Below are 26,167 nucleotides of genomic sequence, written 5' to 3'. Positions count from 1 at the left end.
TGTGAACCCGTTTTCTGTAGATGCAGATCAGACCTGCACAATGGTCAGGAGGAATTTTGGACCATTTTTCACGACAAATCTTTCAGTTCAGCAATATTCTTGGGATGTCTGGTGTGAATCACTCTCTTGAGGTCATGCCACGGCATCTCAATCGGGTTGAGGTCAGGACTCTGACCAAGCCACTCCAGAAGGTGTATTTTCATCTGTCGGAGCCATTCTGTAGTTGGTTTACTTCTGTGCTGTGGGTCATTGTCCTGTTGCATCACACATCTTCTTTTGAGCATCAATTGATGGATCGATTGTCTGCAGTTCTCCTGCTAAATGTCTTGATAAACTTGGGAATTCATTTTTCCGTCGATGATAGCAATCTGTCCAGGCCCTGAGGCAGCAGAGCAGCCCCAAACCATGATGCCCCCTCCACCATACTTCACAGTTGGGATGGGGTTGGGATGTTGGTGTACTGTGCATTTTTTCTCCACACAAATTGTCCTGTGTTCCTTCCAAACAACTTAACTTTGGTTTCATCTGTCCACATAATATTTTGCCAGTAGTGCTGTGGAACATCCAGGTGCTCTTTTGCAAACTTCAAACGTGCAGCAATAATTTTTTGGGACAGGAGTGGCTTCCTCCGTGGTGTCCTCCCATGAACTCCATCTTTTTTCAGTGTTTAGATTTGTAGATACGTCAACAGAGATTTGTGTAAGTCTTTTTCTAACACTACAGGATTCCTCTTCACCTCATTGAGCATTCTGCTCTGTGCTCTTGCAGTCATCTTTACAGGACGGCCACTCCTAGGGAGAGTGGAAACAGTGCTGAACTGTCTCAATTTACAGATAATTTATCTCACTGTAGATGATGAACATCAAGGCTTTTAGAGATACTCATGTAACCCTTTCCAGATTTATGCAAGTCAACAAATTTTAATTGCAGGTCTTCTGAGAGCTCTTGTGTAAGGCATGGTTTTGAGTTTGGCATGGCAAACTCAAAACTGGTGTGTTTTTTATAGTGCAGGGCAGCTTTAACCAACACCACCAATCTCTTCTTATTGATTGGACACCAGGTAGGCAAACTTCAGACTTAAATTAGCTCTTACCAAAGTCCTTAGCCTAGGGGTTCACATACTTTTTCCACTCTGCACTGTGAATGTTTACATGGTGTGGTCAATAAAATCATGAAAACATCTTTTTTCTTTGTGGTATTAGTTTAAGCAGACTGTTTTTCTATTGTTGGGACTTAAATGAAGATCAGATTGCATTTTATGACCAATTTATGCAGAAATCCAGGTCACTCCAAAGGGTTCACATACTTTTTCTTGCATCTGTATGTGATCTGAAGTCTTAATTATGGCCTCTCATGCCCTTCAGAAAAGAAAAATTGCTTTGGCTTAAAGCTAACTTAAAGTTTTCATATTTGTTCCGTAATGAAGACAAAGAAAATCACTTTTCCAAATTGATAATGTAGTTTTATTTCATCAGGAACAGATTCAAACAATAGCATCACTTTTGAATTTAACAGCAGGATTTTATTTAGTCTATCATCACTTCACAAAAAAATGGCTCTCATCTTGCTCATTCACCCTGCAAACAGGAAAAATAACAGTTTACAGGACACACAGTGATATATATCAATGCCTCACTTCTTTCACCACTACTCAGCAACAACTGTAAAAAGTGAGCAAGCGTCCAAACCCTGGATACTGCAACTTCAAATGGAGTTGATAGGTCATTGTGTTAGCCGATGTAAGCAGCCTGCTGTTGTTCTTACATTTAATAAGTAGGCAAACCCACAACAGTAGTTAAAGTCCCCACTCTGGGGTTATAGGTATACAGCATCCACAAACCCAACACATTGGTTTATATAGTATTTATTATCATTATCTTACTGTCCATTCAATTGAGCCACATACAACTTGACACATCACTACAGTAGCCTTGGCTTTCCTCACAATCACTGTGCATAAAAATCTCTGAGTAAGTTGTGTTGTCGTCATCTCCTTGGGTTTCAACGTCAAGCATTGTTGGCCACAAACAGAAATTAGTCTGACAGCTTCAGGGAAGCAGTTTGTTGAACAAAGTCAGCTTCAGAGCTCACACGTTAGATGGATGAGTACTGAACTTATACAGAGGTTTGTGTTAGAGATGGATCGCTGCATCAAAAACACCAGAGGAGTGTGTGATGTGTTTTATTTTCGTGAGAGGAAAACAAGTTGTTTTAATTTGTTGTACTTTGTGGTGGTGGTGACTGCATGTGTGTGTGTGTGTGTGTGTGTGTGTGTGTGTGTGTGTGTGTGTGTGTGTGTGTGTGTGTGTGAGAGAGAGAGAGAGCTCAGGGTTGGCTCTGGATGTGTCTGCGCAGCTCCTGGGCTTTATCCCTCAGGTCAGGTCTGTTGTCTGACTGCAGTGTCGACAGAGAGCGCTGCAGCTGCTCCCGGCTCTTAACGGACACACAGTCCCACTGCTCACTCTCTGTTAACATCACACATACACACATATTTCAGGGATGTGGAATTCCTGTCTCTATACAACATAACGAACTATATAACTTTAAAATGCATCTTTATAGGTAGACATTAGGGATGCACCGAAATGAAAATTCTTGGCCGAAACCGAAAACCAAAATGGGGAAACCAAGGCCGAAAACAGAAACACCGAAATAAATTATTATGCCAATTATTAGTAGGGAGACCGGGGACAGTTGTAATATTTCACTCCTTGGATAAGAGATTAGGCCATGCATTTTCTGTTTGTGTTGCACAGGCATTTTCTAGGCCATTTATTAGCAGACACTTGAAGCTAGTTTGTATAGCAGTTTGAACACACTGGGTTAAAAGAGTTCAAAGTTATAGACAGAAATGTCAAAAATGTTACGACTGTCCCCGGCCTCCCCTACCATTGCATTTATGGCTCTGACTGTGTACTAACCTGACTAAAATCAAGGATATCATTGAACATCTCAGACAACTAGGGTGCATGCCCCTCATCTGGTTCAGAGAGACGAGTCCTTTTTTTCTGTGCTCTGTTCTCCTTCTCGCGCTGTGCGCTTCTCCACATCCATCGCGGCCTTGATCATTTCTCGTGCGCGCTGCTTTAATCCCACATCTAAGTAATGATCTTTATAACGCTGATCAAGTACAGTCGCGATGAAGTGCAGAGGATCCGAATAGATCTCAGTGAAACATGTGCTGACGGACTCTGAGTGTACTTTTCATTGTTTTCACTCCATGGTCTATCTCAACCTCTTTGCTTAGAAGACGCTTTAGTGCTGCATTTAAAGGAATAACGGATGCAGACATGTTGGCCCTTATCCAGACAAGCGCATACTGGCCGCGATTTTTGCTCGCGTCATCACCACATTCTGTAGGCATATTTGTTATGAGAGGGCTCCACAAACCTCTGCTTTCACAATTCATTCATATTTTACTCAAAACATCAAATGTGAACTTGATGGTAGTTAAAGTCAAGGATCACTTGGAATGTAAGGATCAACTGTCAGGAAACCATGACATCTGTACAAAATAATTCATGGCAGCATGTTCAATACTGGTTGAGATCTTTCAGTCTGGATCAAAGCAGTGTTAGTCTGTCAAACATTGACATCCCCTGAGCTCTGCTGCAAGCTTATAAATAATTCTTCCAGAAAGCACAAGGCTGTTATAAGAAACAGGAAGACTTCCTACAAGAAACCATTTGTGCTTTGACTTTAAGTAACAGCCATGTGCAAAATATGTTTTAGTCAAGGTTGCTCCTGACAGAAGATCAGACTGTACGCCACTTACTATAAGATTATAATGCATTTTCAACCATTCCTTATTATTTATTCACAGTATGGCTCAGTGAAATAAAGTAAAATACATACCTCCAGTTCTCTTAACAATCAGATCCACAACTGACAAGGCCTCTGTCCTCACAGAGGAGTAACTTTTGTTTTCTGGAAACAGAAATGACAACAGTATGTTAATGCAATGCAGGTGAACTAGACTGTGATTCAGAGAGCACTGAAAATGTGAGGCACCTACCTAAAGGATATGTGAGAGCAGCACATGTCTCTGTGAGGATCTGTGACAAAGCATCACAGTCTTCACTGCCTTTCTCTAGCAGCAACAGCCTACAGAGAAAAACGTTGCTCATGTAAACCATCATCTCAAAAAAGTCTCAACAAATACGGTGAAGTTAAAGGAGAATTACAGGAAAATATGCAAAAAGCTATTCTAAAATGAGTCCTTACCCCTGGAAATACGCTTTCATTGACTGTAGAACAGCAAGTTGGACTTTCCAGGTGCTCAGCTTTAGCTTCTGACACATCAGATTGCACACCTCCACCTGGAAACGAGCTACAGGGACACACAAAGATCAGAACATTACTTTGAAGGGGCCACATCTTATCATTCAGCAGCTCACAGACCTGTTCTATTTCATCCCTTCTGAACACTAGAAGCAGGGCTTGAAGCACTGAATAATACCATCTTACGCATGCACAGGTAGAGAAGCTATACCAACAAAGTCCCACATGACCCATGATGACCCGTCCTAGCCTGTATCTTCAGGTGTCATCCGTGGATCTGTTCCTGCAGATTTTTTTTTGTGAACAATGAGAGTGACTGAACACTCTTAAAAACATAACTCTTCGTTTGACATACAGTGGGGCAAAAAAGTATTTAGTCAGCCACTGATTTTGCAAGTTCTCCCACTTAGAAAGATGAGAGAGGTCTGTAATTTTCATCAGAGGTACACTTCAACTATGAGAGACAAAATGAGAAAAAAAAATCCAGGAAATCACATTTTAGGATTTTTAAAGAATTTATTTGTAAATTATGGTGGAAAATAAGTATTTGGTCAATAACAAAAGTTCAACTCAATACTTTGTAACATAACCTTTGTTGGCAATGACAGAGGTCAAACGTTTCCTGTAAGTCTTCACCAGGTCTGCACACACTGTAGCTGGTATTTTGGCCCATTCCTCCATGTAGATCTCCTCTAGAGCAGTGATGTTTTGGGGCTGTCGCTGGGCAACACAGATTTTGAACTCCCTCCACAAATTTTCTATGGGGTTGAGGTCTGGTGACTGGCTAGGCCACTCCAGGACCTTGAAATGCTTTTTACGGAGCCACTCCTACGTTGCCCATGCGGTGTGTTTGGGATCATTGTCATGCTGGAAGACCAAGCCATGTTCCATCTTCAATGCTCTCACTGATGGAAAGGAGGTTTTGGCTTAAAATCTCACGATACATGGCCCCGTTCATTCTTCCCTTAACACGGATCAGTCGTCCTGTCCCCTTTGCAGAAAAACAGCCCCAAAGCATGAGGTTTCCACCCCCATGCTTCACACAAGGTATGGTGTTCTTGGGATGCAACTCAGCATTCTTCTTCCTCCAAACACGACGAGTTGAGTTTTTACCAAGAAGTTCTATTTTGGTTTCATCTGACCACATGATATTCTCCCAATCCTCTTCTGGATCATCCATATGCTCTCTGGCAAACTTCAGACGGGCCTGGACATGTACTGGCTTAAGCAGGGGAACACGCCTGGCGCTGCAGGATTTGAGTCCCTGGCTGAGCCAGACTTCGCTGGATTTCCGGTTTTGGAAAGCGGAAGTAAACAACGGCGAAGCCGATAAATAAAATGCTTATTTAGCATCCATTTATGATTTAAAAAGTTAGGAAGTGGTTTATATGTAATTTGATAACTTTCAAAGCACCCAAAAACGGATTTCCTCCCGTCAAAAAATGAGGAAAAAAGCAGAACGAGCGCTATGCATTATGGGAAACGGTACGCGAGGCAGACTGGTCCGATGCACACTGAGATATTTCCCCGCATCAGTAGACATCCGGGGAGTTTTGGCATACTGCAGATTTTGCTCTTGTTCACATACTACTTACTACATACTGAATTTTGGACATATCAGTACGTACTGCTAGTATAGTAGGCGATTTCGGAAACAGCCTGACTGTTTGAGGCTGTGGACAGGTGTCTTTTATACAGATAAAGAGTTCAAACAGGTGCCATTAATACAGGTAACGAGTGGAGGACAGAAGAGCTTCTTAAAGAAGAAGTTACAGGTCTGGGAGAGCCAGAAATCTTGCTTGTTTGTGGGTGACCAAATACTTATTTTCCACCATAATTTACAAATAAAGTCTTTAAAAATCCTAAAATGTGATTTCCTGGATTTTTTTTCTCATTTTGTCTCTCATAGTTGAAGTGTACCTCTGATGAAAATTACAGACCTCTCTCATCTTTCTAAGTGGGAGAACTTGCAAAATCAGTGGCTGACTAAATACTTTTTTTGCCCCACTGTACATCACTGTGGCAACAACATTATGGCAGTTCTGAAAACAAGGTTTGGCCTTAACAATGTAATTGAGTCACTACGACATCAAGCTAACTTTGAAACTGTAGCTTCAGGTTATATTTGGAATATATATAATTAAATTCCAGTCCTACTTCACATACAAAAGACAGGTTTTTAAAGTAATGGAATGGGAATAAGTTTGTGAGACAGTAAATATGGGCTCATCTGTAAAAAAACACAGAGTGGGCTTATGACTGTGGGCTATGTAGTGAGTCATTATCATAGAAACAGTGCTAACATCTCTGGGAAAGTGTCATTTGAATAATATTAGTGAGCAAACATAGCCTGTTTACAGTGACTGACACCCTTCCAGGTAACTTTAAACTAAGCAAAAAGCTAGCTTTAAATGTAAGCTCACTTGATCTCTATTTTGGAGAAACAGAAGCTGTCAATAACTTGGATCTGGTGAAGTGTGCTCATGCTGGACATGAGGACCATCACAGAAGGGGTTACAGTTCAAGGTACAAAGAAGAAAGACTCATCTGCCACATGAGCAGTGACTAAAAGAGTGAGTCAAAAGTCCAGCAGGGTGTTAACTTCAAAATCAGATAACAGCAAAGGAAAATATTCTCTGCCTAAACCTCACTGTGAAGGATTGAAGTAGAAGTGTTAATAAAATGATTAATATCTTGAAACATTAAGAATGCACTTTGAGCAATACAGCCTTGAAAAATGTGTGTTGCTGGAGCTTACCCTGAGTCTCTGGGTTTCTGGGCCAAGCCTTCCCCAGACTCTCAAATGCACAGAGCAGAGCCTCTGTCTGCAGCACTTTCTCTTTTGCGTCTCTATCATCATCGTCCTCCCGTGACCGCTGAGATGCGGCTCCGCTCTCTGGGCAGCTCTAACGGAAAACAGGAAGATGGATTGAGCGAAAGCTGCTTGAAACACAAACATGTCTTTAACTGAGTGAGTAGATGATGTTAAACCTTCTTGATCAGAGGGAAAAGGATCTCAGCCATATCACTGAAAGCGTCCTCCTTGCTGCTTTGAAGCACGTCTCCTGCACAGCGCAGAGCTGCCATTTTGTAAACAAGGCTCTCTTTGCGGCATTCCTTCAGAACGACTTCAAGCACTTCAGAGATGGTGGGTTGGCCAGTGCACGGCTTTTGCAGCTCCAGGCTGAAAGACGACAGATTATAAAAGAAAGTACATGAATATTGTCTTCTAAAATAAAACAGGAAGTGCAGAGGAAAAGTTCAGCAAAAAGACTCACATGCATTTGGAGACGACAGAACCGATAGCCTTCAGCAGCTCCTCCTGAAAAACAAGAAAGAAAAGATGAATATCCAATCAAAACTCTTCTTTTATTATTACTTTGTTTCGCTGTTCTTCGGTGTGATGTTACCTTGCCAGCCCATGTGCGCCCAGACAGTCCCTGCATTAACGCTGTCAGCACCATGCCAAGGTGTGGTGCTACCAATGAGCCTGTCTGTTCCTTGGCAACGGTTGCCATACCAGCGGCACCCTGAGCTTTCATCTTCCAGGACTGGGACTGCAGCGCCTTCTGCGTGATCGCAATCAGCTCCGTCATGTAGAGTCTGATGCCTCCAAAGCTTCCTGGAATCAAAGAAAAGTTCAAAGAAACTGTCATTGAAATATAAATAATTACGAATGGCAGATAAAATAAGGCTGCTTTCAATGTATATTAACATTCAAATTACAACTCTGCTACAACAAATTATTTCAACCACGTATTGTCACTTGTTTTCATCTAGAAATCATTGATTCACTTCATTGACAATGGAATTGACTCAGCTGCTTCCTTCTAATAAAAGCTGTCATTGCAGCCAGTGTTCAGCCAGTATTTAATTCATAGACAATGTGTGGACGGCAGGTGATGCCACGGTATTAATGCCCTGTTCCTCCTGCTAACCAAACCACACAGAATTCACTAATTAAATGCTAAATATCCTTTAGTTTGGTACAATCTCCAACAAATCAGATTACTCTGGCAGTCTAAGGCACACTCTCAGGGCAATGGGGAGTTAAGCCTGGGTTTATACTTCGGCGATGACTCTACGCCATAGTGGCCAACGCCGTCATGAGCACTATATACTTGTGCTTCGGAGCGTCCGTGTCGCTCTGCAATACTGCGCTAAATGCTTGGAGGCAGTGCGATTTCTATGTGAGTCAGATCGCCTGTTTCCTGTCCTGCTTTGTTTCTGTTTGCTTGTCCACAGAGAACTATGGTGACTCCGAGTACATTATATTTAATCAAAGCTGATACATTTTGCGATTTATCATACAGCAATTATAACAAAGAGGAATAGAAAGGAAAAGTGGAGGAGGAGAGTGAAAGTGCAGTGGATTCACAGTGATTTCAGAAATGTAAGCGCTATATTATTATTTCCATGTGTGTGTATGTGCATGTATGTATGTATATGTATGTATGTAGGTGTATCTGGATATATATTTGTATTTTTATACTTATTGCTCTTTTACCTTTTTCAGTTATTTATTTTTTGATATTCACCTACTCATCGTATTATAGTTTCACTATTCTTTATTTTTCCTGCTTGAGTACTTATCAATCTTTTATTTTAAGTTATCATCACATATTAGCTTGTTTCTTTATTCATTTACTTAATGTGTTTCTTATGCAAAACATCACTTCTTTGAGTTGTTTGCATTGATCTTTATTTGTAATGTGTCAAAATCTAAATAAAAAGATCTTTGAAAAAAAAGAAATGTAAGTGCAGGGAATACCATGCCACCTTGTGAACCAATCACAGGGCTCTGCGTAATTTCAACGCATAGTTACATTTTTGAGAAGGTGCACATCAGGCTATGGCCTACACTTCTGTGTTGAAACATGGATACGCAAACCTACAGCATAGGCTATGGCATTGATTTGATGCAGTATAGTATAAACCGCAGAGTTTGTTTTGTTTTCTTGCTGTTCCTTCTAAACTCTGCTCATCTGGTGCACACTGGACCACAGGAGCTGCATTCGTCAACAATACTTCAATCATGGCATTCTATCCCTTTTTATAGCATTGAACTTTTGAAATTATAACACTTGTACATAAATGACCATGTTATGAATTAAATATAATGGCAGAAACCATGTTTCAAAGGTTTCTTGGTCGTGCATTTTGATTTCAAAGTTTGACCCATGTTCCACGTCTTAATCTGGAGGTGGTGTGCTGAATGACTTACACTCTTGTCATCTAGTCGAGGGAGAACAAAATGTTTTGGTTTCACCTTTGAGGTGCTGTCTTGAAACAGTACTGAAACAGTATGCGAGGCAGACTGGTCCGATGCATACTGAGAAATTTTCCCGAATCAGTACGACATCCGGGTAGTTTTGGCATACTGCAGATTTTGCTCTTGTTCACATACTACTTACTACATACTGAATTTTGGCCAAATCAGTACGTACTGCTAGTATAGTAGGCAGTTTTTCGAAAACAGCCATTGATTCAGACTTAATGAGCTTCCTCACCTGGTACATTCTCCTGCCACACCTCAGCAAACAGCGTGGCATCGTGGCCCTCTCCCTTCTCCTCATCAGGACCGGGAGCTTGATGCATACCCAGGAAGGCCAGCGGCAGAGCCACTCCTGCATGGCTTTTCAGCACATCGGGGCTGTAGTGGCTGATGGCGTGCAAAGTCAACGCACATGACGACTTGTACACCGGCTCTGGTAGTAAAAATAGAAGAGGAGAGTGAAGTCCGAAAGTTATTTTTTGGTCTATCGATTTACTTTGGTTAAGTATTTCATGGGAAAATTATACATTTAGAGCCGTCTTACCTTCTTTCTCCAGGTACCAGTTGTTTAGCTTCAGTAGTAGTTTCTCTACACTGCTGTCTTTTGCTGTCTGATGAGTAAACAAGCAAGAAAGCTTACTGAGTCACTCAGAAAGAACCTGTGCTGTGATTATTGTCATACTGCTAAACAGAAACACTGCTTACCCTGACTAAGTGTCCCAATGCAAAAGCAAATTGTTTCTGTACTACGCTGCTTCTGTCGTGGATGCCATTGAGCAGGGCACTCATCAGTTTACCTGGAAACACAGAAACATCTTTTTTCAGTAATTCACTCATACAATAAATGCATCACACACAAGAGCGGATGGACAATTTTTGTAATACCTGAGTATGGGGTGAGGTCTTGGGGGCACTGCACTGTAAGTGAAACAATAACACTGGCACAGCCACCCTGAGACAATAAAAAAGACAGACATAAGAAAGCTGATTTAATATAACTCTACACACATAACAAGAAAACCCCTTATCATTCAAGCAAGCCAACAATTAGAGTCTACTGTACAGAAGTGTGTGTCTACCTTGGTGCCCAAGCCTACTCCACTCTTGAGCAGTTCACAGAGTCTGGGAACCAGCTCTCCGAGCACGGAAACATCAAGGTGCTGCAGACACTGAACACAACAAAACATATCTCTACAATTAGATCTCATGGGCTTTCATGAAACCTTTTCTTTTTCTCCTCAAGAAAAATTATATTATACCTCACATTATCAAAAAACTAACACCTATAATAGAAATATGAATGGTTTTCTTCTTACCATATTTACAGTCTCCATCATTGGAGAGGACTTGGCAGCACTCAGCCTGGCAGCATCCATGGCACTCTAGACAGGCAAGAAATGATAAATGACAACCTCGAGTTGCAGTGCAGTCTAACCTACGTTAAAATTAAGAAGCTTTGGTTCTACTAAAGGTGAGGATGAGGTTACCTTTTCTTGCTCTGTGGCTCTGAGACTGAGGTAGTTGAGGACCTGAGGCTCCAGGGTGCTGAGAGCCTCCAGGAGTGCTGGGATCAAACGGGAAGCATGAGGCTTTAATCTGGCACCAGCTGTCTTACTGATCTTCACCAGGGTCTGGATACTGGAAAGGACATACAATAGAATGGTTAAGGTTACAAAGACAAGGTAGATGATGCTCTGGCCAAGTGTTAATTTGATCCAAACTTTTTCTTTGACTTAATAAAGAGAACAGTTTAGTGCACTTCTTAACTATGGTGTCATCATTGTCCTCTCCTAAATACATCATATTTTCTCACTAAAAAGGTTGTTGAGATGTACTGTGAAAGCCTTTTTTTCATCATAGCCCCAAGGCCACTACTTTCCACAAAGGAGAAAAAACCTTGTAATGGAGTTACAAACAGAAAATCAATTCCGCTGAACACCATCACTTCAGATGATGCAACAATATATTTCTTAGTGATTTTAGTAAAGGGTTCAAAGACCATATCTGGATAACTAAGTTGCCAGTTTAAAACTAATAAAAAAAGAAGCAGTGCCTTGACTGGTTAAATGGGATTTTATATTATACATTATTATATTATATTATATATTACACAACTCCATTTGATCTGCAGAGTCCCTCTCTACTTTCAAAAGACAGCTGAAGACCCAGCTCTTTAGGAAACACTATGCACTTAGCTAGACAATTCTCCACTGTCCCAGTGGCAGATCGTGTCTTCTAGCTACTGCTCTACTCTGGGAATCTGTGTTCAGCTCTTGAGTGACCCAGCACTTGGTACTTTGGTAATTATTGTGGTGATGACAAGTTAATTAATAATGCTGATAATGGAAGGTCTTGGTTTGGTTGCTTCATTGTAGGTGTTCCTTATTTTACAAAAAAACCCATTGTTTTTAAAATCCTCATTTACTTTTGCCTTTACACTGCTTGGCAGTACCTGCATCCAAATGGACTTGAAGCACTTTGTTACTCTTACTGATCTTGTTTCCTCTCGTCTAGATCTTTGCTTGTGTTGTTCTTGTTCTCTGCTAAATGACATTGTAACATATTAGACTGACAGTCAAGACAGCAAAGTTACCTTAGTGAGCGGACCTCTGCAACATTGCTAATGATGCCTTTCTCCAGTAGGGTTGGCAACATTACAGCCACAGTTTTCTGGGCTGCAGAGCCGGTCGACTCGCACATACGAGTACAAACCTGGACAGAGAGAACAAAAAGGACAACAAGATCTAAACATGAACACATGTCAAACTAAAAAGACACATGAAGAAGGATATATGTGACACAACTTTACCTTGCTAAGCGTCTTCAGTGTCAAGTCTGCAGCTTTTCGAACCGATTCCTGACACAAAAAAACAGTCAGGTTTAATTTCAATAGCATGGAAGAAATCCAAACTGAATACATGCTGAATTGTGCTTATAGTTATACTGTTAGTTATTTTCTCTTTACCTTAATGTCATCGAGGACTCTGAAGAGGGTCTCCCAAATTTCTGCTAGGTGATCAATGAGGTCATCAGCTTGGCGGCCACGAATCAGGTCATTTAGAGCCAGGCAGCTTAAGGAAATCATATTACAGTTTAGGCCTTTTATGTTATCTAAGAGTTGGCTATATCAGACGTTAACAAAACTTCAATGCTCATTATGTTCACTATAATGAGAACAGATACAATATTTGCAATGGTTTGGACTGCTACAGCTAGCCCTAATTTCAGCATACTCACTTTACAAAAATTCAATATTTATCACTCAAATAAATAAATAAATAAATATTGGGCTAAATAAATTAATTACAGGAGAAGTTATTAATAATAGTCACAGAAAATCTTTAACTCTTGTGTATTGTTATCATACCTGGACTCACGCACTCTCCATGCGTTACTGGTCAAGTTTGAAATGACGTCCTGCAATATTTCCTTAAGATACTTGTCAACCTAAAACACATTAAAACAATGATAGAATAAAAATATACAACAGTTGTATTGATTTTCGACTTGAAGTAATACTCTCTGTCTACATTATATTTGTCTTAACATTCACATGACACTTTTATTTTTACATGAACATGTTGGGTCAGTCTCAACTCCTACCAGGGTTTTGTCAGTGACCAAGGCATCCCAGATGCTGGTCATGGCCTGGCGTATGCTCAGGTTGGGGTCAAACTGGTAACGGTACAGACGGGGCACGAGTTGTGGCAGAAATGGAGCCAGCTGCTCCCCTGCCTTGGCTGCGATCATGTGGAAACCAAAAGCTGCGCCCTGAAATGACGGAGAGGTTCAGGTGGAGGGAAGTTCAGGACAAACCCAGGAAATAGAAAGAGGATGAAGATGGTTAATGAGTCTGATACCTTGCGGGAGTTCCACATGGCATGATGATTGGCCAGGTTCATGAACTTGTACACAAGATCTGGCTGGTTCAAGTCACTGGCCAATGAGCAGAGCTCCTTGTATGTGGTCAAACCATGACTGCCAGGGGCCAACAAGGTAGGAGAGAGAATTAGAACCTCCACAAATACACATATGAAACTTTTTTTTCTTTGCACAAAAAAAAAGTGCAGTAATGGTGACAAATGACTTACCCATCAGGTGTTTTTCCCAAACCTTCTCCTTGGAACACCTCTGTATCTTCTGAAACAGCATGTTTCACTCTGAAGAAAACATAATAAATAAGAGATCAATGATGTCTTAAAACTCTGAAAACATTTTTGAAAAGTCTTGCTATCTCCCTCTTTTACTAAAACAATCAACTCACCTTTTCCCTGTCATGAGCGTCTCCACTAGTGTGGACACTAGTTTCTGCTGGTCGCCTTCTCCACCCATCTCATAGACAAGACCCAGACCTTTAGAGGCTACATCCTGACTCAACTCTAAATGAAAGAAGAAAATGATAGATTGACAAAGAATTGTCAGAATGATCTAGAGAAAAGAAGGCCTTTTGTTTTGTGAAGTTGCACATTTCGATTTTGAAAAGCACTGGGTGCCACAGGACTCTTCTTACCATCAGTGTCTGAGAGAACAGAGATGAAGGCCAACTGAATCTCCTTTAAATGGGACTGTTGGAGTGAAAGCACATAGATAAAATTTATTGTACTATAAACAAAATTGGATAAAGAGAGCCTTGTAGTGATGATGACGCTCATTTTAAAAGACAAAAAAAACTCACAACTTTATAAAGTTTGCAAAGCATTGACTGTTTTGGTCCTTACTGAACTTGGAAAACTTTCTATCTGGTGTTTCGGGAGGTATATACACTAGAGGTGTGAAAAAATATCGATACAGCAATATATCGCAATACTTTGACCTCCGATATAATATCGTTATTTCAACTCTTAATATTGATTTTATTTTTTTATTTTTTAATGTTTATATTTTATCTGAGTTGGAACTAAAATACAACTTCAGTATTTCAGAAACAATAAAGTGGAAAAGTTGTTTTCAATCAAATAGTTTTGACTTAATTTGTCCTTTCAATTTCCAGTAATATTGTGTGATTTACATATACACCATCTCTATTTTTTTCTTAGTTAACTGTGTATAAGATCACAATATATCACAATATTGTGATATCTTGATACTATCGTATGGTGACCCAAGTGTCGTGATGCGTGTCGTATCGTGAAGTTCTTGCCAATACTCACCCCTAATATACACATGAAGTTTCATAGTACACGCACCGTGATTTCCTTGTGTTGGCTGAGTTTCTTGACCAGGGAAAGCAGCCATATGCAGGCTGCCTGTCGAGCATGAGGGTTCTGGCTGGGTATGTACTTGCACAGAATGCAGTCAAGGACCCACGGAACCACGTCATTGTGTTTCATGTCTGAAAGGGTGAGAAAGAGAGTGTGAGAGTTGTTAGGTTAGGTTGAAAACCAACATTTCCTCTCTTCTGGAGGGGGGCATAGGACGTTAGGAAGAAAAAAGTAGACTTTTAAATGTAGATTTAACTGCTGGTGAAAATTACACTTGATATTGTTGATAGTCAGATATCGAACATGAAGTCTACCTAACAGGAATGTAGAGCTGCCAGACAGATAATACATCTTCGATTGACATTCTTTACATTGGAAAAATCACTGTCATCATGCAAGAGGCTGTCAACCAAATCAATGTATGTGACTAGTTTAAGGAATGACAGAATCAATTAGTAATTATACTGCAGGTTTTAACCACTTAATGCAGAACCTGTGTACAGCAATTTTAAGTGAAATTCAACAACTACAAATGAGACTACTTACTGAGGGGCGGGGTGTACTGGTCCTCCGTGCAGGTCCATGGATCTCTGGCAGCTCCAGAGCTGGTGCCTATTGCGGCACTGGTTATAGCTTCTCCAACTGTAAACTGCAGCTCCACCTGCTTAGCCTTCACAGCAAATTAAGAGCAAAAACAAACAAACATTTTCCCTCATTAGCCTTCTGAAAGCCACACAGGTAGACAGTGTCAATTAAAAAGCGTCATAGAACAAGAAATTAACAAGATCCTACATATTGATACCAAAGGTGGACCATTGTCATTATTTCTAGGTATACTTAATGTTACTGTTACTGATAAATATAAGAGGAAACTTTTTAAGATGTTAACTTTCTGTGCCAGAAAATGTCTTCTTTTAAACTGGATTACAGATAGGGTCCCTTCTAAGGTACAATGGCAGAGAGTTATACTAGAATATGTCCCACTGGACTACTTAACTTGCAGACTACATTCCAGAGATGATGTTTTCCGTAGAAAAATGGGAACCCAACCTGGTATATATTCGGCTAAATGTTTCCACTATTCTTACAAGAGGCTTTGTGCTATAGACACAACTTTTAATATCATCATCATATTATTATTATTTTTTTAAATTCTATCTTTCCCTTATTTTTTATTTTTTTTTTCCTATATCTCTGCACTTCTGCAATGTACATTGTGAACCCTGTGCCTGACGCCTGTAGTAACTTAACCTGAATTCTAACCATGATACATATATATGTGAGCCAAATGTATGTTTTGTTTGTTTAAAAAAATCTAATAAATATATTTATAATAAAAATTAAAAATAAATTTAAAAAAGCATCACAGCCTTATTTTTGAAAGCTACCTACTTCTACTTAACTTGAAAGTTTGTACCCCTTGCTTAATCATATTAATAAGAAAATAACAATACAATTTGGAAATTTCTATTTGTTGGATTTATGAGCTCAAATTTCCATACCTTTAAGTTTACCTTTAATCTTTCAGTTCTAAATATTGTTGTCCTCACAATACCCCCAAAGCTACTGGCATTCAGGCCCTCTTTATTACCTCTACAAAGTCCATTAGACCCTGCAGCAGCTTTTTCTGGTGAGGGAAGTCTCCATCTCCCACAGGTAGGTAACCCAAAGTTTGAATAGATCTCTCCTTCATCTGGACCATGACGCAAACAAATAAAATCAAGATAATTAAGATAAAGATAATGTGTGTTGAATATGTTTTACCACAGATACGATAACACAGTATGGATATAGAATAACAATGGTGTGCACTGTCACTAAAAACATGACAGCAACTACTTTCATTTGTTACCTTTGTGCTTTCCTTGCCAGATGGGATCCGAGTCAGCAGGTTTTCTACAGTTGACAGTTTAGTAAAGCCCTCGCCTTCAGCAGGAACCAGCAGGGGGCCATTCCGCCCAATTTCTCCTAGAGCTGTGCACGCTGCTATAGCTAGCAGTGCCGTACTGCTGTCCAAAAAGGAACCTGGATAGTAATACACACACAAGAAGATGAACCAGTGCAGTGAGTTTAATTGAAAGTACGTGTAAATGCAAATTATAAAAAAAAATTGTCACAGGAAGGATACAATGAAGGCTATGTTACTCTGAAAGCTACAATAGTTGACAAGTAAAGCCTTAACTACAGAAAATTGCTGCAATATAATTACATACCGATAGTCTTGGTGGCCATTGCAACAAGTTCATCATCTTCTTCGGGAGGAATGCTCATTTGCTGGTCCATGCTGTGCATAGAGTCACTAGAGGTGACTGCTTTCCTCCTGCACACGTACCTTCCCACCATGTAGCCGAGAGCCAAGATGGCACCATGCTGAGTCTCAGGACTCTGTGGTTCGATAAAACCCAATAAACACATGTGAGATTAAATCACCCATGGTTAAAATAAATACTGAAAAAATAATTACATAAGTGGTCCACAGAGAAAAAGGGGCATACATGGTTGTCTTTAGTGATTTTGACCAGGTTCTGCACTGCCATCTGCAGCTCGTTGCCAGTCATGGTGGAAACCACCAAAGCATACAGCTGCGCTGCAAGCTCCCTCATGTCCTCCTTATTTGTGTTCATCAGACTCTGTAGATGGAAACATCCGTTATAGCAGCTGAATGCATTCATAGTTGTGGAATGTGAATTGGGCTCATAGCCGTATAGTATTACTAATATTTGTCTTCAATAATAACAGAGGATCATTTATGAATGTCAGTTTGTTTCCATCTTAAATCTTAATAAGCAAATGAGTAATAATAGAATACTCACTTTAATCCAGTCAATTTTTTCAATAAATCTTGGAGCCAGTTTTTCTGGGCACACAGATACCACTTCCAGTAGACAGTACATAACTGGGATTCCTGTTGAGAGACCAAGCGTATCTCAGCATTACAGAACATTACCACACCACTGATGAATGTAAAAGCATTACGATTCATTGAATTTCTTAGAATAAGTACAATACACAATAAAACCAAACATTTTTCTGTTTCACTACACTGAACTGTACTTGTGGACAAACTTCATGCTTTAACATACTGACAGTTCAAGGTGGGATATTTACACCCCTGTTACTCCTTGCCATCTAAATGGTAGGGCAAAGTTGCTCTCTCTCTGATCATCCCTTGGATGTGGTAACAGGGGGGGAATGGGGTGAAGAAGGTTGCAATTTGTAGCATCGAAACTAGCAGGGTGGAACAGCACTGTTTGTGTGTGTGTGTCTGAGTGTGTTTGTATTTGGTGCTCCCGCTTTGTGTTTACAAGTTGTGCCTCTAATGCTTCCCCAACAGGATGTGTGATCACACACTGGGACACCAATATTGAGCTGTTTCTGGTTCAATGTGTACATATATAGGTGTAGCGATGGAAGTTTGTTCTGGCGCTGTACAGTGTGTAGGAGGCATAGAAGCTTGATAAATAAGCCTTATGAAATACCTAAACTCATCTCAATGTTCTAAAAGCTTCCAGCAACAATTCAGAATGAACTTGATCACAAGGTTTAATGCACCCTGAGGATACAGCAGTTTTGTTCCACTCACCCCCTACAGCGGACAGCAGCTGCTGCAGCAGATCCATGTAACCATGAACAGGATTAGCCTCAGAAACCTTTGACACTGCAGGCTGATCGGAGGACAGAAGTGTTTGGACGTACTGGCCGATTGCTGGTGCATCATCCTGCATTTCTGTCAGGCGTGTGGACATGGGCGTGGCCCCGGCGCTGTGGGCTAAACACATCCGCAGGTACAGCACGATCTGAGAGAACAAAAAAATGAAAAGAGTCTGCAGCAAAAAAACAAACCCACTTTCTCCTCTATAGAAAAAAAACTGAATTTGAAAAACTATGTTTTACTTGATATCTACCTCTGCAAATGCAGATGGGTTGAAAGGAATAGTGGAGGTTCCAACAATGTATTTAGCAGGAGTCTTGATCCTCTGGGCTGCCTGATAATGACAAGATAAAAAAGATACAGAATTCAGAATGTTTTATAACAGAAATATCTGACTTGAGATTTACTTGTAAGCCTCCAGAGCCTCACCTTCTCCTGGACATAGGCCACCATATCAGGAAAGGAGGGCATTGGCTTTGGTCCCTCCTTCTCTGAACTCTTGGTTGGTAAAGCTCTCAGCACCTTCTGAGCCTCCCCAGACACCTCCTCTCTCCTAGAAAACAGAATACCAGCTTATTCCAGCATCTGCATTAATCAGGAAGGTAAACCACTAACACTTAACATAAATTCTAACTGACCACAATTGTTTTGTTTTAATTGTGCTGTGTTTTGGGACTTACGGGTCTCCAGCTGCCAGAAGCAGCAGATATCTTGATGGCACATGATCAGGAGCAAACACTGTGCTGGCAAACTTCATGGCCACCTGGCGAACTTGAACCTCTGGCTACCAAAAGAAAAGATCAATCAAGAATGATTAATTTGCATACCAGATCAGTAAAACAGTCAACTGTAATTTGGAGTTCCTTTAAAAATAAAGATCTATTTTTCCTCTGTACACTCACCTTTACAATGTAAGCAGCTACCAGGGCCTCCATCAGGTTCAGCAGTGCCCCCTGCAGGTTGGCATATGCTGCAACCATCATGGATAAAGCTTCCTGGATGGCAAGGCGGACATCAGCCTCCTCCTGAAAAAGATTTTTGGCATTGTCAATACCTGATTCACACCTCTTCTCACTATAGACGAAAGGCTAGATAAGCAATTACTAACTACAGTTGCAAACTTTGTTTATAATTTATTAGTTTGCTACTGAGGATTCATTAAAAGATCTTTCACCCACCTTGCACATGGACTCAAAGAACTGCTGTACAAGTGCAATATCCTTCGTGAACAGCTGAGGCATGCGGCTAGAGGAGGGGATATAGGGGATAGGAGACGGTTATTCATTAATTCCTCACTCTAAAACCAGATAACTCACAATATTTAAGGAGAAAAAAAGATGCATTTCATCATACCTCGACAATTTCCCCACAGCAGAGTAGGCAACACAGAGTAATTTAGGATCCTGAAAATAAAAAATGTTGCTAAGTAGGATATAATCTAATTGAAATGTATAAATTTGAAGTTTAAAAAATGTGTTGCGATTGGTGGTGTTACCTCCTTGTATTCATTGATGAGCTTGGTGAGGCCATTAAGGAGCATAAGTCCTAAAGGTTTATTAGAATCAGGACATCTGAAAAACAAAGCAGCATAAATCGTATTATTTGAATGCACAAAAATACTAAGTCATTGTAAAAAAAATAGGATTCATAAAAAAAATCATAAAAAAAAGGAAAAATAGTACTGTTCTTACACCATGCAGATGTGATGGACAAACTGCAAGGTAAGAGACAGCAGCTTGTTGTTGGTGCTGGCTCCAAACAGACCATCATATACAACCTGTGAAGAAAAGGGAAGAAATTACAGTACCATAAAGTTAAGCATTACCTTGAAAATGATCTAGCCTGTCACAGGATGTATTGTCACATGTTTTAAAAATGTACCTACAGCATGAAGAAAAATCTAACCTGGATGTTGGCTGGAAAGCACTCAGCAGCTAGGCGGGACCGTAGAAGATGTGGCAGGATTTTTAGTTTGACTCTTGTGCTTACAGGCTCATGCTTCATCTCTTGCTTCATGTTTCCCCCCTAATACACATATAATAGTACACGCATTACCTTCTTTAAATCTAAAAAAAAAAAACACTCACTGTTTGAAAATAAATGTTGAGTTTACAAACCTTTGTTTTCAGAGGAACATCCCCGAGGTACACCTTGTACATCTTGTTGATGATTAGAGGATTGTTCCAATCAATGATGCTGAAAAACAATAACAACAGAACATAAAGAGTGGTATACATACAAGAGTCTTTTGATTGACACAGATGCCGGCTTGTGAATCATTCATGCCTTGAAGAAATTGTACAGGCATAGACTGATTTGATATTTTACATCTAAACTAGCATAGAAAACAAAGTGTTAATTGTCTGCATCATAGACTAAGTTACAGTTCAATTTACGGGGTGGATAATAATACTCTAGAATGCAAGTATTAACCAAGTATGATTCACGCTCCACGTACCTCTGCTTGCTCTTCAGCTCCAGATCTGCAGCTGTGGCTACGCTGTGTCGCGTGTCGCTTGATGCCACCACCAGGTGTACCACAGTCTCTACCTCTGGGACCTGCCTGGCCTCTATGAACTTCACTATGCCCAGCTTGCACTGAGGAAACCAAGTCCAAAATGATATAGGTTAGTAATTATAACATGGTAATACAGATATATGCTACAACATCTACACATATCCTTTAATCGTTGAAAATACACAACTTGTATGTGCATTTAAAAATGAATTGTATAGCCTGTGAGGTAACAAACAGACTCTGCACTGAGGTGAGAGACCAGCTCTGTCCAACAAGTAAAATCTGAAAGAAATGTACCGCTACCCTTTCTCTATATTCTGCTATTTTACCTGCTCTAACTGCTCAGCGCTCCACTGGGCCTCTCCAATTACTCTCTTGGCAGCATAGACACTCATCCCTGGAGGGGGCTGGGGGAGACCCTGGCCCCCTGTACCCACTGCCCCATCTGCTGAACCTCCCTGGGAGGAGGAGGGAGCAGGGCGAGTCGGTGATTCATTCAGCACAAACCTGCAGGAGACGAAGATTAAGCATTATTGTTTCAATGATGAAAAATACCCTTACACTGAGACAATCACCCAATTGTGGAATAACCAAACAAACAGAAGGAACTCACCCATAAGGCATTAGTAAAACATCTAACATGAACTCCAGCAGCAGCTGAACTGTCTTTGGCCTCTCAGTTAAGTTAAATGGAGTGGCAATTTTAGAAGTGTCTGCAGGGTACTTCATATGGTAAAGAGTGGGGATCAACAGGTGCATCAGGCTAAGAGAAGAAACAGAGGGAGGGTAGGGAAACACTGTTAAGAAAGGAATAAATAAGGTCATTCCTATCCAATTCTTTCCAAGTAGATACTCATTCTGATCTGGCATTGTAACAAGAGCAAACTGTGGATAAAGTAAATACACTTGTGGTTCTTAAGGTGTGTCAGTGTGTGTGTCTCTCCTCACCTGTCCTGCTGAGGCTGTGGTTTGCCTTCCATGGCAGTGAGGAGAGTGGGGGCCAACTCGCATTGTTTTCCTACCTCCAGACGTGGGTAGCCCATTTTGATGTAGATGATTGTGAAATTCTGCAAAACATAAAGGAAATAACACAAATTTTATCTTAAGTTCCAAACCAATGCTAAGACAAAGTTCAAATTGGTTTCGGAATACAATTCTATATTGACAATATTGAGATAAATTCAAAATACCCCAATCTCATACAACCCATGCCAGTGGCAGCAAAATTTAAGGTAATTTATTAGATTGTATTAAAAACAGGGTGATCAAATAGTTGTGCCACTTTATAACCAGAGCTGTCAAACTATTTCATTTTTTGATCGCAATTTATCACAGAATATCAATTGTTATTTGTGTTTGATAGCATGTTTAAAATTCCATTATCTTGCATTTCAAAACTGTTTTTTGGTCCATATTGAAAATGTGTAGTGACTTGATTTTGGGAATCAAATGAATCGTCAAAATGCACTTCATCAGGATCGTGACTTTTAAACTCGTTATTCAAATAAATGCTGCACTGCTCCACCAGTGTGGTTTGAAACCATGACTTAGAGGGAGGACATGGCTTCAAAGTGCTTTTCCTGTGAAATACAAGTTGTTGTTTCTTTGAAGGAAATCACTTTTACATAAGAAGCATGCTGTAGTGCATGTACAAAATGTCGAATGAGTGTAAATAAAGTGTGTAGTTATGCAAAGACAATTTTGATCACACACTGACATCTAATCTTCCCAGGTTGATGCAATAGCATTCACACTTTTCAGGAGTTCCAGTTTGGTTGCTGTCTGCTTCATAAGGTCCTGTATGGTAAATGAACTGGGTTCATATAGCACAATCTCTAGTCTTCTGACCACTCAAAGTGCTTTTACATCACATGTCACATTCACCCATTCACACCAAATGCATTCACTGATGGCAGAGGCTGCAATGTAAAGTAGTCCACCAGTATCAACTTATCCTATTCTCACACCATTAGCATAGCCACTGGGGGAAGTTTGGGGTCAAGTGCCTTGCCCAAGGACTCTTCAGTGACTCCGGGACTCCAGGACTCTAGGACTCTTGGACAGCAGGACCAGGGATCGAACACTCGACCTTTCGATTGAGAGACGACCGACTCTACCACTGAGCCCTGTCATGTAAGTGTGAAACTGTGTTTCCTTGTGATAGAACTTGATTCTGTATGCCAACCTGAGGACGTCCCTTAGACCGGAGTCTTCCACAGTGTTGACTGGCCAGCAGTCAGTTGCCACCGATCTAGCAAGGGATGTAGTTAACTTGGATTTACTTTCATCCACAGGTCTGTGGTGTTTCAAACATTCTAAAACAGTGTTATGCCAGCTATTGTGATGCAGATACCTGCTGACATCAATCTGATAAGCTGCACCTGTTTGCTTAGCTCGTAGGTGGCAGCCATAGACTGTATAAATAATGGACGTAGTATCCCTGACGTCACCCATCTGTTGCTGAGCGCTATTTGAAGCTACTAGTTGGCAGCAGCATATTGGAAATGCAGAACTTAACCAGGCATAGTGTGACGTAAAGGGGCGGAGTTTGAGCCTCCTAGCCAACAGCTATGTGTTCCCATCCGGGAGTCAAGTCAGTCATGTCCTTATTTGGGCAAAAACTCATAATCTTAATATCTTCTGATCCGTTGCATTAGAAAAAAATTCACCCCCCGTACAGTGTGTGCCGATAGAGAAATGATCTCCGTAGAGCCAAGCCGTTTTTTGAACCAGGTTGTAAACATGTTTATTAATGCTGCAAAGATCGTCTTTTTTGACTTGGTGTCTATGTGGTTTCTGGTATTTCTACAGCCAACCTCAAGCGGACTCTCGATGAATTGCAGTTTATAACACTTCCGCATTGGCTTCATAGTTTGAGACCAGAGGTTGCCGGCTGGTAGCAGCTCAAACTCGAAGTACTTCAGTGATATTGTTATACTTTTGACTTGTTGGTAATGCTGACGGCCCTGTTTATGAAACAGCTCACTTAAATATTATTTGACGTTAAGGTAATCAATTAACCTCTTAACAGGCACATGTGCAATTTAAATTTTGAAGGTGTTGTCTTCACTTCTTGATACCATCAATTCTCATCAAAGTTTTGGCATGTTACATGTTATCCTTACCGTAACAAAGGAGGCAGCTGAAGGATCCTGGTACTGCACCAGCAGAGTTTCTACTGGGAGCTGAATCTTGGGTCTGCTCTTTATCCTCTTGTTAAGGTGGACCAACAACTCCATTACCTATCAGAGTAGGCACAGAAAGTTATTCAGTTATTGTGTTAATGTATGAAGAGAAACACTGGAGCCAACAAAGTTTAGTGGATTTATTTCAAGTTTGTTGTTAAAAAAACATTTGTTAATACTTAAATGATACGTTCTTAAACCTGAAATTTTTAAAAATTCACATCTTTATTAAGTGTTGTAAGATCCATAGGTTCCAAACTCATTGTAAGTCTTTATGGCACACAGATGGAGAACACCTTCTTACTTTCTTTCGCACACCCTCCTGTACACTGGAGAGTTTGAGGAGCACAGGGGGAAGAAACTTGGAGATAATGTCCTGTAGCTGGTCATCTGTTTCTGCGTGGCCCAGGCGGAGGAAAACACGTTCCAGTTGATCTGTAAAAACAAACATGTATCAATCTGATCAGCTCTAATCTTTGATTTTATGCTAATCTTTCACTTCCTTCTAGATCATTTCCACACCCTAAGAATACGCACTTCTGAAGCTATACTTCTGCAGTAAATCACTAGACAGTATTTCTTTGTTGGGGAGGGGGGCAACACCATGCAGAACCAGTCTGTTCGACCTTCAGCTTCACCGAGAGGGACCTCAAATTAAAAGCTACAAATAGGGAACTAAAAAAGACTGTCCTTCATTTATGTTGCAGTTCAGTTTGGCTAATAATCTCGTCCTGTCAGCTGCTGTGTTGGTGCAGCCATCACCCAACCCCGCCTTCTTTCTATCGGCATGGCTCACCAACCAGCTAGCTACAACAAATGACAGACTATCCACGCATTATATCATTCCAATCCCATAATACATGCTTTGCACAAGCAGTGACATCATGCAGGGCAAATCATGAATGAACCTGGGTATCTGTGCGTAAATGTGCACCTTAAAGTTTGATTATTAAAATAAATAACTAGCCTGCGTGATAGTTTCATTTTGACCATGACTGGGCAAACGGCCTTCTGACGTTAGCATTTCTAGCTAGCTTTCTAGCAGAGCAGCTAGCTATCATTCCTGCCAGCTTTTAACTAGAGATACCTGGGTTGTTACCGGGGAAAAAATCCCTAGTGGTAACACTGAAGCGGGCCAGTTGATCAGAACTTGTTTCACAATCATAGGTACGATATTTTAAGAAATATTCATCACAATTAACGGAGAGAAAACTTACTGAGTTCATCCTGGGCAGCCATGTTTGCAGACAGGCATCAGCGACCCTCCCAGTTCACACAGTGTCACTGCACGCGTCAGTGCCAGTGCCACTCCTCAGCTGCACTGCTTCATCACTACATGCATCAGGGGCACTGACAGAAATGACGTTTTTATCTAATCACAATTATACAGTAGTGGACAAAGTACACAGCTTCATTACTTAAGTCAAAGTATAGATTATCCATGTCAAATATTACTCTTATACAAGTGAAAGTTGCTCTGTCAAATTATTACTTTAGTTAAAATACTGAAGTACTTGCTTTTTTTTTTTTGTGATCAATTCTTTAATGGAATTTCTGCAGTTACATACAAACATAGATTAACAAGGAACAAACAGAATACAAACCAAAACAAACAAAAAGACAAAAACAAAAAATAAAAACACAACAAAACAAAACAACAGGTCCAGAAGAAGGAAGAAAATTCATATGCTGTGGTAATGTGGTAAAGTTATGTCGATGTATGTGTGTATGTGGGGACGTAAGATAAATTGTGTGAGGGGGGATTGCTCAGTTCAGCAAGTTCTTAAGATCGTCCACTGTAGCACACCATAGCTGAGTTATGTCCTCTTTGGCTCCATGGATGCAAGCTGTAGACAGTTCCAAATACACAATATCAATAAACATTATTAACCATTGTTTATGAGTAAGCAGTAAGGGGTGTTTCCATCTAGTAGCAACCAACTTCTTAGCAGCTGTCAAGCCAGCTAAAAACACACACTTCTGAGCTCCATGAAGCTGCAGCTGATTTAAGTCAGTCAGTACTTACTTTTAAAAATATTTCAGTATTCAAAGTAC

The 26,167-nt window shown here is 40.4% G+C and overlaps 1 protein-coding gene across 2 annotated transcripts; it reads right to left on the bottom strand.

Moving 5' to 3' along the window:
• Positions 1–1,440: 1,440 nt before the first annotated feature.
• ecpas (Ecm29 proteasome adaptor and scaffold) lies at positions 1,441–25,473 on the bottom strand. Of its 2 annotated transcripts, none has more exons than XM_034687248.1 (49): positions 25,330–25,473; positions 24,417–24,547; positions 24,053–24,169; positions 21,876–21,994; positions 21,541–21,690; positions 21,257–21,434; positions 20,868–21,007; positions 20,527–20,605; positions 20,315–20,434; positions 20,101–20,186; positions 19,905–19,980; positions 19,763–19,812; positions 19,588–19,654; positions 19,312–19,434; positions 19,090–19,193; positions 18,839–18,962; positions 18,663–18,743; positions 18,341–18,554; positions 17,571–17,662; positions 17,253–17,387; positions 16,971–17,142; positions 16,610–16,782; positions 16,349–16,450; positions 15,304–15,427; positions 14,743–14,888; positions 14,067–14,121; positions 13,821–13,935; positions 13,648–13,716; positions 13,417–13,534; positions 13,160–13,327; positions 12,924–13,003; positions 12,522–12,627; positions 12,366–12,413; positions 12,150–12,268; positions 11,044–11,194; positions 10,873–10,938; positions 10,636–10,725; positions 10,442–10,508; positions 10,262–10,353; positions 10,101–10,167; positions 9,792–9,989; positions 7,692–7,903; positions 7,560–7,603; positions 7,273–7,465; positions 7,040–7,187; positions 4,225–4,330; positions 4,016–4,104; positions 3,856–3,927; positions 1,441–2,465 (listed from the first exon to the last, which is right to left on the bottom strand). In XM_034687248.1, exons 1-49 carry the CDS (start codon positions 25,349–25,351, stop codon positions 2,326–2,328), a joined length of 5,538 nt encoding a protein of 1,845 aa, XP_034543139.1. In that variant the 5' UTR covers positions 25,352–25,473; the 3' UTR covers positions 1,441–2,325. The 2 variants fall into 2 exon arrangements, with proteins under 2 accessions (XP_034543139.1, XP_034543140.1); XM_034687249.1 differs by lacking the exon at positions 25,330–25,473 and adding an exon at positions 24,650–24,888 and having other exon boundaries at positions 1,501–2,465.
• Between the last annotated feature and the right edge of the window lie 694 nt (positions 25,474–26,167).

The sequence above is a fragment of the Notolabrus celidotus genome, chromosome 7, assembly GCF_009762535.1.
Source record: "Notolabrus celidotus isolate fNotCel1 chromosome 7, fNotCel1.pri, whole genome shotgun sequence".
Lineage (NCBI taxonomy): Eukaryota > Metazoa > Chordata > Actinopteri > Labriformes > Labridae > Notolabrus > Notolabrus celidotus.
The sequence above is the reverse complement of the archived record's forward strand: the minus strand, read 5'-3'. Positions and strand labels throughout refer to the sequence as shown.